At 36.9% G+C, this 12,449-nt stretch overlaps 1 protein-coding gene across 1 annotated transcript in view; it reads left to right on the top strand.

Annotated features, from left to right (window-relative positions):
* Positions 1 to 12,449, top strand: part of LOC126213569 (poly [ADP-ribose] polymerase tankyrase-1-like) — a 115,121-nt gene that overhangs the window by 81,474 nt on the left and 21,198 nt on the right. The window contains exon 3 of the mRNA XM_049941416.1: positions 2,754 to 2,888. Coding sequence (XP_049797373.1) covers positions 2,754 to 2,888 — 135 coding nt within the window. The remainder of the gene's footprint in view (positions 1 to 2,753; positions 2,889 to 12,449) is intronic.

The raw sequence follows: 12,449 nt of genomic DNA, 5'->3' as shown, positions 1-12,449 counted from the left end.
ACCAAGAAATGAATACACTGAACAGATTCAGAGGGATGTAGAGTGCAATAGTTAATCAAATATGAAGAAGCTTGTGCAGGATAGAGTAGCACGGAGGGATACATCAAATCAGTCTCTGAAGACCACAACAACATCTTTTGTTACACGTGTCCCAAACAAGTCTTGTTCCTTTACTTTTCAAATATGTTTTAAGTCTGTATATTTACATAATGGGCTACTTAACTAATATATATATATATATATATATATATATATATATATATATATATATATATATATATATATATATATATATATATACAAAGATGATGTGACTTACCAAATGAAAGTGCTGGCAGGTCGACAGACACACAAACATACACACAAAATTCAAGCTTTCGCAACAAACTGTTGCCTCATCAGGAAAGAGGGAAGGAGAGGGAAAGACGAAAGGATGTGGGTTTTAGGGGAGAGGGTAAGGAGTCATTCCAATCCCGGGAGCGGAAAGACTTACCATAGGGGGAAAAAAGGACGGGTATACACTCGCGCACACACACACACACATATCCATCCACACACATACAGACACAAGCAGACATATTTAAAGACCATTTAAATATGTCTGCTTGTGTCTGTATATGTGTGGATGGATATGTGTGTGTGTGAGAGTGTATACCCGTCCTTTTTTCCCCCTATGGTAAGTCTTTCCGCTCCCGGGATTGGAATGACTCCTTACCCTCTCCCCTGAAACCCACATCCTTTCGTCTTTCCCTCTCCTTCCCTCTTTCCTGATGAGGCAACAGTTTGTTGCGAAAGCTTGAATTTTGTGTGTATGTTTGTGTTCGTTTGTGTGTCTGTCGACCTGCCAGCACTTTCATTTGGTAAGTCACATCATCTTTGTTTTTAGATATATTTTCCCTACGTGGAATGTTTCCCTCTCTCTCTCTCTATATATATATGTGTGTGTGTGTGTGTGTGTGTGTGTGTGTGTGTGTGTGTGTGTGTGTGTGTGTGTGTGTGTGTGTGCATTATCTGCGCAGAGTGGCTGCACAGTTTGAGGCGCCATGTCACAGATTGCATGACCCCTCCTGCTGGAGGTTAGAGTCCTCCCTCGGGCATGGGTGTCTGTGTTGTTCTTAGCATAAGTTAGTAAGTAGTGTGTAAGTGTACAGGCCAATGACCTCAGCATGTTGATCCCCTAGGAATTCACACGTATTTGAGTAGTTGGACACAGCATGCAACTTAATATTGCCTAAACTGCCTAAGCCACTTTTTCTTTTAGTTGTAGTCTTTATTGTAAACCACTCCATCTCAGTGTCTCTTTGTTCACTTTAACTTAACATGATAATAAATGTTTGAAAAATAAATATATGGTCGCTGATGTCATTTCTGCAATTCATTATTACTGAGACATTAGATATAAATATTGTTCTGTCTGCTTTATTCTAAAGTACCTTTCAGAAATGCTCTTGATAACTTTTGCGGGATACTTGTTTTAGTTCCTGATAACCATCTGTATTCCCTCAGGTTCCACACACAGTTGCACAGTAGTTGCCCTTCCGCTTATTGTAATACAAAAGTTTTCATGCACCTTCTCACTGACATCTCCTGCATGTCCACAATTAGCTTAATTTTGTTTCTGCAGTAACTTTATGCACCAGCTTAACAGGTTATAATGCCATCTCTCTCTCTCTCTCTCTCTCTCTCTCTCTCTCTCTCTCTCTCTCTCTCTCTCCAGTGATTATCATTGAGCCTCCATACAGTAGGTTCCATGTCTCCTCATAGCCTGTAAAAGTCACAACCAGCAGAAGTTAGTTACTTTCCATATGAAAACATCATTTCATGAGTCTTCAAAAATGCACTTCGTCCTTTGACTTACGAACTCTCTCTATCCTTATTTTCATTAACATTGACAGCTCCATTCCCGAGGAGCTAATTCATTCCAAATCTGATACATATGATTACATCGAATACTGTAATAATATCAAATTTTTAATTTTGCTGTGGTGTCAGTCTCTGATCACATTTCCATTGTTTCTGCTCACTGATCTTCCTCACACACGTTCTCAGCATTGCAGTCAGGTGATGCTTAATATTCGCCTATTGAGTGGGAGTGCTTCTATACCCGTGTGTATGAACTCTATTTACTGACCACCCTTCAAATTTGTGCGATAAAAATTGTGATAGTTGAATTTCCTAATACCTTAGTTCCATTCTGTCCTGAATAACCACCCACCTGCACTGCTACCTTCTCTAAATTACTGTCACTGCTAAGTTAAAAACTTACATTCAACCTGTTTATTGTAAGTGTCTTATATAACCAAAGTCCCATTCATATGTCTACAATTCCTTCGAATGCTGTCTGATGATCATAATACCACAGTAAGTACATATAAATGTGTGAGACTGTCGGATTAGTGGACTTCCAGTAGCTATATTATTATTACTAAATGGTGTATTTGAAGCATGTTGTCCAGAAACTGTCCATTCATTGCAGCAGTCTTGTTAGCCTCTCTTTAGTTTGTGCTTCATTGTGAACAATTTGTTGTTTGGCCTGGTAAGCTATGCCTCTGGGAACGTAGCAAAAGTAGTGTAGAAACTGGCACGTTGAATCTTAAGCCATTCATCTTTACTGACAGTAACAACTTAACAGTGAACAGATATTCTTTTTGGCAGTGTGTGTTTCATGATCTGTGCAGACAATCTGTCAGCAACACTGCTACCTCCTGGCTCCCACACGAAGACGCCCGCTCACACAGTGCCTTTCTGTGCAGTGCCAATAATAGGAGGAGGCACAACCCGGACCCGCAGCCAAACAGCGACCACGGCGGAACTCCTGACGCAGCTGCACTGCCCGTGACTTCCCGTAACACTCCTCCGTCTAATGACGCCACCATCTCTCGCATGTGGTGAGTTCCATCACTATGCCTGCCCAATTTCTAGACTTGTAGTATCATTTAATGGGGCATTCACCAAGTAAAAAAATAAAATTTCCATTATTTGATAAAGAAAAGTTACAGTTGTCAGTAGAAATTGTTTTTTTTTTTAATAGCTTTTGTGTTATGACATGGTGAAATCTGAAATTTGAGTATGTGTGCATAATATAGTTGCACACCCTTCTCTGGATTCACAGTGAGTACTCTGACATGATGGACTGTATTTGAGTGTGTGTGATGGGTTTTGATTGCAAGTGACACATGGGTTTGTGCACGCTCGGATGAGGAGCCCAAATGCGGGTGAAGCCTCATGAATTTGCTACTGTAATATGTTCAGTTCAGAATGACTCAAATGCATTCACGTGGCAGATGTACCCTATGAGCCATATCTTTTCCCAAACATTCTTGATATATTTGTAGGTTGAATGCAGTTTCTGTTTATGTATCTTACAAATTAGTGCTGAAGGAAATTGGTGCATAAGCAGGCTTTTGGTGCATTGTCATTCAGCAAAACGTAAATGTTATATGAATGAATAATTGTGAATATAAATTTACAGATGTTCTCAGAAAGAAATAATGAAGCAAATGAAAGCATATACGGAAATTTTAGGGAAAAAGAATGAATATTCAGTACAGGAGTTAAGATGTGGCATGTTAGGAAGGTGTGGTCAAATATAATTTGAATTTTCATTAAATGACTTCATTGGGCACGTGTGTAACAACCACTGAAAATTTCTACTATTAGTGGAACTTGACCTGGATTTCCTGCTTATCACAAGTAGTTGCCTTAACCATTAGGCTGTCTGAGCATGCCTCCAGTTCTTACTTGAACTTTCATTGTCACTTATGTTTCCACCTCTCACTTCCAAACACTAGCACCCATAAATGAGAGTTGGAGTCAGATCTGCAGGCCAGTTCTACTGGCCTAATAGTTAAGGTGCCTGCTTGAGATATGCAGGAATTCCGGTCAGTACTGTTGTGTGGAGACTTGTGCTCCACCATATACCTCTCCAGTTGTAAACAACCTCCTATAGCTGACAGAGTTTAGTAATTTTATTGATTTTATTGATCCATTTTCATCTACAGCTGCACAATGTGCAAGAGATATTTGGATTTTTTTGTTAATACTAACAGTTTTACATATACCTTTGTACATAATAACACACAATAATACATCAATTAATGATGAATACTTAAATAAATGTTGTTACGCTATATACAGAGAGATAAAATACAAATGTTCTTCTGAATGAGACTACATTGGGTAAACACACCAAAATTTAGTATTGTAGGTATTCATTTACTGTGTAAAAGCAGTGATCAACCAAGTAAGACTTCAGTTTAGATTTGAAGTGACCAATGTTTTGTATGTGTTTAATGGTATCTGGTAAGGCATTGTATTGTTTGATACTAGGATGGATAAGGCTGTTTTGAAATAACTTTGTGTTGGAGTGTCATGAGTAGTGTTTGATTCATCTTGGGGCAATTTTTATGAAATTGTATCCTGAAGTACACTTTTCTTTTTCAAATTCAGTACCCACTGATGACGGACATAGTTGGCTTTTTGAAAAAGAATATCACTGTTTCACAGTGAATTGGTGGGCCTGCAATATGCCTTCAGTGCCATTGCAGTTCATTTTAAAGTCAACGACGAACCACTGTGCAACTGAATAAAACTTACATAGGTCTGACAGTAACATCTGTGAGATTTTCCAGCTACTTTATGAAAGTAAGAGTAAAGTGTAACAAACTGTTGCATAATACAGTAGTCTATTAACTATTCAGGGGGAACATGATAGCAAAACTACTACTTTGATGTTGATAAGGGGTAAGAAAGTATCACAGGGGCTTAATACATGGGCTTTGATTACTTAGGTCAATCAGCCACAGTTGTCCATGATCCACTGGGGCAGTATAGTTCAAGAACAGAAGTACATCAACCTTCACAGTTAATCATGAGTGACATAGAACATGTACCATCATGTTAAAATTTTTAAAAGTAATCGTAACAGGCTAGATCACAAGGCACATTTACTGAAAGATCACCGGTTTCAATCACTGCATGATCATCTTTAGACTTAAAACTGTATTGATGGTTAATGGCTGTGTATGGAGTAGGAACTGCTGAATGATCTGGCAGTTGACTATCATCATTCAGTGGTTCCTGATCCATGCACAACCATTAACCATCAGTATGGCTTTAGGGCTGAAATGATCATGTGACTGAAACCAGTGACCTTCCAAATAAATGTGCCTTGCAATCTATACTGTTATAATTATTTTCAAGGATTATATGTTGATAACTCCAATAATCTTTTTTTCAAAAATATTGATCAAAAGTATCCCAATGACATGATTTGCATGCAGCCTACATAATGTAACTTTCTTATGGTCCATTAATCACTTACCAGTACAGTTGTTCGACTGCACAAAATTGTTACCAGTAGTGATCAAATTCCAGGTGCAGACTAATATCACGATACAATAAATATCAGGAAACAGTTTATTAGACATGAGCTGGCCCATATCACTTGTAAACTAAAATTAATTACAGTAAGTTAACATTCCTAAAATGTTATCACTCTCCTTTATATCTGAAACAACTAATGCCCATAATTCATCCACATAAATCATTCCCTAATCCTTACACAAAACTAAATTTATTTGTGATGAAGAGATATCACAAGAGGATTTGGTGTCTCAAAGTTAGATAAAAATTCTAAGCAATCTTTCTCTCTAGAAGATTTTCCAACCGCCTACTAAACTACATTTACCTGAATTGGTCAATGAACTATCCAGTGGGAATGCTATCCAGCAACTGTTGTCTCTGTTAACTAACCACAAAGGATGCTAAATATGATTTCATTCACAAATAGCAAACTTGGATTGACATAATATAAAGTTTTGTGCTGCATGCGGATTTGAACCAAGCACTTAATCTGATTGTTAATTAAATACAACCAAATATAAGATAAGGAACTTTTTCAGCAGTAGCTAATGCTTGAACCAGCAATGACAAGATGGATAGATAATTTTTGCCTCACTAGAATTAGAACCTGACACCTACCTCCATTGTTTTCTAGAAAAATGGGTGTTAAATGTAGGTTCCTTTCACCAATAGTGGGAAATGCCCCATGTTCTCACTAGTTATAATGTGACAGGGTGTTTGTTTGCTGAATGAGAATCAAAAACTGCAGGTATTGTCATGGACTATACATGAAGGGATGTTAACCATCGAATTCTTTTCCACCAGTAGCTACAAGTGCCACTGTGTCTTACTGGGAGTTGAAATCATTCTGTGCCATTATTGTTGACAGTGAATGAATAAATGTTAAGAAATCAAAATTGTTTGCCACCAGCAGTTAGGTGTCCTCATGTTATAAGTTAAAAAGACATGATGAAAATCTTTGTGCTGTACTATGATTTTAAAATCTTGAACAGACAAAGAATTGATGGGACTGTATTGTCATGAAGGGATCAAATCCTGTTAATGGGAAAATCTGAGTTGGAATTGCAGTCAGTTCAGAACCAATACACTTAACATCTAGAGCTCAAATAAAAGATGGAATAGTGTCTTGTGATATTAAATGGCATTTGGCTCATTAACTAAAATAAAGTTACAAGTGTAACAAACGTTGTTAGTGACGGAGTTTCTACACACTGACACTTCCACTCAAAGTAACCTCTATTTGGTAGGGAAGAGAGACCATGTTTAATGTGATTTTGGAACCACAGTGTAATCTTATATTGTTCATGTTACCAGGGGAGAGTTGTATCTGTTTGTGCCTGTTAAGAACCATTGCCTGAATAGGAATGGAAGCCATACCCTAAGATGGCGGCTAGTGTTGATATGCATAGTGTTCGTGCGGAAAAAAGTGAAAATTACACCGATAAAAACAGTGTGTGCACGAATTGTAGTGATGAAATCAGAAAGTTAAATGATCGTTTAAGTGGTCTGCAACTAACCATTAATACTCTGATGAGCGAACTAAAAAAACTTACGTCCGGAAAGTGTGAACCTACATCAAACTTGCCTCACAGTAACCACGAAATTCCAGGCAAAGTGAAAAACAAAGCGCCTCATTCTCAACAAAGGTTATTGTATGAGCCTAATACCGCGTTTACAAGCAGGTTCAGTGTGAAATAAACCGTGCAAAGTAAGAAACATTGTGCATGTGATAAAACTAACTTCCGAGCTGAATATGAAACTACAAATACGCGAAGTGATACATCCAAAAGAATGCCTAACAACTCAACTACTGCTATGAAAGGAAATGAAACTGAAAGACCTGAACACTTGCGTGACCCAAATATCAAGTATTTGTCCAGCGCTGATACTAAATTGTTTGGCGATAACGACGGTGGACCTTCTAAACAGGCAGGGAAACCTAAACGAAGAAAAGTAGTTTTGATGGCAGACAGTCATGGTCATGGATTTGCTCGCCTTCTGAGCGGTCAGTCCAGTTTACAAACAATCGCTTACATAAAGCCTGGTGCTTCTGTCGCAAGTTTGCAATCATGTACAATCCACAGACGTTGCTGACTTATCCTCTGAAGACTTTGTTGTGCTAATTGGTGGGTCAAATGACGTATATAAAAACGAAACCCACAAAGCAAAACAAGAACTAAAAAGGTGCTTATGACAGTTGACACACACAAATGTTTTAGTGCTGAACATTCCACATCGGCATGACTTACCGTCTTGGTCATGTGTAAATAAAGAAATAATCAATGCCAACCAACAAATTTCATTACTTTGCAAACATTTCAGAAATGTAGGACTCGTAAATGTTAATAATATTGGGCGCAGATTCCACGCATTACATGGATTGCACGTTAACAACATGGGGAAAAAACTGCTCGTCGGAAAAAATTGAAGAAATTATCACCAAGAGGCATCAAACACTAAAAAGCAAAATCATCCTGGATTGGCCCCCCCAAATATTCGAAGGAAACAACGCCAGCAAGACCTCACTCACCAACATCAACAACAAAAGAAGGAACTAGGTGCCTCCAATATTCAGGCACAATGAATGAAGTAACAGCTCTACCAATTGCAGACCTGGCTCTAACACCAGCAGCAATATTATCAACAGTAGGAGCAGCAGCTGAACAACTACCAAGGGAGCCAGACACAGAAGAAAATTCTGCTGCAGATGATAATAGAAGAATAGGTGCAGTCGGGAAAAGAAAAGCAGTACTTCCAGCACACCTGAATGATTTTTTATTGACAAGGTAAAGGTAAGTGATCAATTAAATATGCCAAAGTCTAACAATATGCCAAAGCCTAACAAACCCTTTAATTTCATGCTGATTCATCAAAATGTCCAATCATCGCTAAACAAATTAAGTGAAGTTGAAATTTTATGTACTGATGAGCTAAAAAACGTTTCTGTAGTGTGTATAACTGAACACTGGCTGCCTAAAGATGCAATGTCAGTCACAAAACTTGCAGACTTCAATCTTTCTTCATCATTTTCTAGAATTACATCCAGTCATGGAGGGTCATGTATATTTGTTAAAAGTGGCATTGATTATTGTAACATAAAACCCATTGAACTGTTAGCTGAAGAGAAAATTTTTGAAGTATCTGCAGTTGAACTCTCCGCATTAAAATTAATAATCATCTGTGTATATAGGAGCCCTGATGGGAACTTAAATAATTTGTCACCAACTAGAAGCAGCTTTAAATACTGTAAAAAACTTCAACAAAACAGTGATCATATGTGGAGATTTTAATATAGATTTTCAAGAAATCTCAAAAGACCAGCAAAGCTTGATGACCCTACTGGAAACATATAACATAAAAACCACCATAGACTCTCCTACAAGAGTTACACCAACAACTAGCTCAACAATTGATAATATATTAATAAACACAGATGTAAATCACAATTTCTGTTCCGGAAATCTTAATACTGGCTTCAGTGATCACTATGCACAGTTTATTGCTTTGCACACCCCAAGTGAAACAACTCAGAAAGAGGAACGTGTAAAAGAAGCAAGGAAATTCACTAACAAACAAATAAACCTTTTTGTACAGAGACTAAGTGAAGAAACTTGGTATGAAGTGTATACTTGTGAAAATACTAACAAAAAGTTTGAAAAATTCATGGAAATCTTCATGTCATACTTTGAAGCTGCATTTCCATTAAAAAAGTAAAAATGTCAACCTAACTTCAAAAAGAACAAATGGATTACAACAGGTATTAGAATATCTTGTGCAGAGAAAAGAAGATTACACGCTATAGCAAAGACACAGAACATGCCTCATGACTTTCATTTGTACCTGAAGAATTACAAGAGAATCCTCAAAAATGTTTTAAGGAAAGCTAAAACCATGGCAAATGACAAATACATTGAAAATTCAAAAAACAAATCTAAAGCTATATGGGAAGTTATAAAAAATCAAACAAGTGAAACTAAACAATATAAAAATATGAACTTATGTTATGAAGGACAAATGATTTCTTGCCCAACAGAAATTGCAGGGACCTTCAACAAATATTTTGCAAATTTAAGTGAACAGTTGGTGAGTGGACTGGAAGAACACAACAAAATATCACCTCCATCATGCAATAGTGTGAGAAATGTGTCTACAACTTTGTTCCTTTCACCCACAAATTCTGAAGAAATTTTATCAGTTATAAAAACCTTGAAAACAGGATACTCATGTGGAATTGATGGAATACTAGATGCAATTATTAAAAAAAATGCTGTCTTGCCTTATCTGAACCCTTGACACATTTGTGCAACAGCTCACTGGCATCAGGAACCTTCCCCTCATGCTTAAAAACAGCAAAGCTGAAACCACTGTTCAAAAATGGAAACCCAGAATGTGTTTCAAATTATAGACCAATAGCCCTACTGCCTGTATTTTCTAGAATTTTAGAAAAAGTTTTTTTTATAAGAGATTGTCTGATTTCCTAAATAAAAATAAGATACTCTCTCCTTCACAGCATGGCTTCAGGAAAGGCTATTCAACTGAAAGTGCAATATTTGAATTTCTTAATGAAATCTATACTAAACTGGATGCAAGTGAGTTTGTGACAGGCATATGTCTTAATTTATCTAAAGCTCTTGACGTCATTGACCATAATGCCCTACTGCAGAAGCTTGACCAGTTAGGAATTAGAGGTATATCCAATGAGTGGCTCAAGACATACCTATGTGGTCGCAAACAGGTGGTTGAAGTGCAATATACTGACCATAACAAAATCAGCTACCACTATTCAGGATATGAAAATGTGAAAGATGGTGTCCCTCAAGGATCAGTATTAGGACCTATTCTGTTTCTCCAATGATCTTATGTACAACAAGTATTGCCAAACTACCCTCCAATTTGCAGACGATACAAGCTTCCTTATTAGTGGTAAAACAGAAGAAAAACTAAGACTCCACTATCCAAACAATGAACAGTGTAGAACAGTGGTTCAGCTACAACAAGCTAATTATAAACAAAGAAAAGACAGTAGCACTGAACTTCTGTAATGTAAAAGGAAGACACCACCCAAACATATAAATAGGACTTAGGGACAGAGTTCTTGAAAGTGTTGACAGCACTAAATTTCTGGGATTCTGGCTCCAGAACAACACAAAATGGGAGGTACATATTGAATATTTGCAAAGAAAACTAAGCAAAACCTGTCACATGATACGGATCTTAAAAACTTGTTGCAGCAAAGCCAGCCTGTTAAATGTATACTACTCCTATTTGCAGTGTGTAATTATAGCATAATCTTCTGGGGCAATACAACAACAAATATTAAACTTTTCAGGATGCAAAAGAGAATACTAAGAATTATTGAAGGGGTAAACAATACGAAATCGTGCAGACCCATATTCAAAAAACTGTCAGTTCTTCCTCTTCCTTGCATTTTTATCTACAAAACATCAGTTTTCATCAAACAATATATTGATAGACACCCAAATATCTTATTAAAAAATGAAGATACACACAATACAAGGCAAAAATCTGATCTTCATGTGAAACAGGTGAGAACATCATTGTGCCAAAAAGGAACATTACATACTGGGATAAAGATTTTCAATAATCTACCTAAACATATTAAATCAATAGGTAAACTCTGTAGTTTTAAGGCTGAAGTAAAGGCATATTTAATTGACCATTGCTTTTACAGTCTGATAGAACATATAAAAGCCAAACAACAAAAATAAAGATGCATTATTAATATTCTACTTAGTATATTGCCTGTAATGTTTGTTGTATTTATGAATCTGTGCTAAATTACCTCAATATCCAGTCCTTAGGATTGCAATACAAACTGTATTTTATCTTGTAAATACCTAACCATGTCCAATATCCTTGTATAAATTCTATACATATAGGATTTGAAGGACTAAATAAATAAATAAATAAAGTGTGCAAACCTAACATAAATCCTCCATACTAGCAAAGTACACATGTGGCTTGGTAATGTTTTTGTCATAACACAGGTGCTCCACACTGAATGAGAATTCTGACTCCCTGGAGTGGATTAAAGCCTGTTCAGTACATTTATTTCCTTGTTAGAATCAAGTCACCATTAACCAGCTGCTTCAGTTACCCAATATGCCCATTGGACTTGATTTTTTATCACTGAAATAAAATGACATAATGGCCACCTACACAGACAACTGACACTGCAGGAGGCAGAAGTTTTTGCATAAGTTGTCACATTGCACTAAATTTTTCCATAATGCCGGAATCCATACCTCATCCATCTGCTAACAGTATCAATAAGCTGTCCGTGTTGACATTTCCATGGAGCACTCCACACTGTTAAATGTGATTATCTAACTGGTAAGTTCATCAATCTGGCAGATGACTGTTAATAGGTGGCTGGAAAATTTTCTAAAGAGCAAAAGTACTTCAAATTATCATCGAACTTAAAGTCCAAATATTCTTGAGAAACAACTCGTTTGCAAAAAAATTAGTTTTGTGAAAGGATTAGTGAGTTATTTATGTGGTTGAGTCATCTCGGATACTAATAATAGGGCCAACATTTTGGAAAGGTCACTTATTGTAATAAACCTAAATTTGCGCACTGTTTCATCCCTAATAAGGTGTTTGTAATATTGTGGTACTAATTTACAGCTGGTGTAAAACAAAGGAAAGGGCTGTAGATAAAGAGATGCTGAATGAAACGTGTTTGGCTGACAAGAGTGCAATTCCTGTGGTTAACGCTTCGCACAGACATGAGATGGAATGAACACATAGGTTCAGCCATGGGTAAAGCAGGTGATAGACATCATTTTATGTGTAGACTACTGGGAAAGTGCAATTAGTCTCCAGAGAAGGTTGCTTACAAATCACTCATGTGACTGGTTCCACAATATTGCTCTAGTGTGTGGGACTCATACTAGTTAGGACTGAATGTGCGCAGAGAAGGTGGCACAAATGGTCAGAGGGTTCTTTATCTTTTGGGAAATTGTCACAAAGATACTGAAGGAACTGAACTGGAAGTCTGTTGAAGATAGATGTAAACTATCACCAGAAAATCTATTAACGAAGTTTCAAGAACCAATTTTAAA

Source organism: Schistocerca nitens, chromosome 11, assembly GCF_023898315.1.
Source record: "Schistocerca nitens isolate TAMUIC-IGC-003100 chromosome 11, iqSchNite1.1, whole genome shotgun sequence".
Lineage (NCBI taxonomy): Eukaryota > Metazoa > Arthropoda > Insecta > Orthoptera > Acrididae > Schistocerca > Schistocerca nitens.
This window is presented reverse-complemented; position numbering and strand designations above follow the sequence as displayed.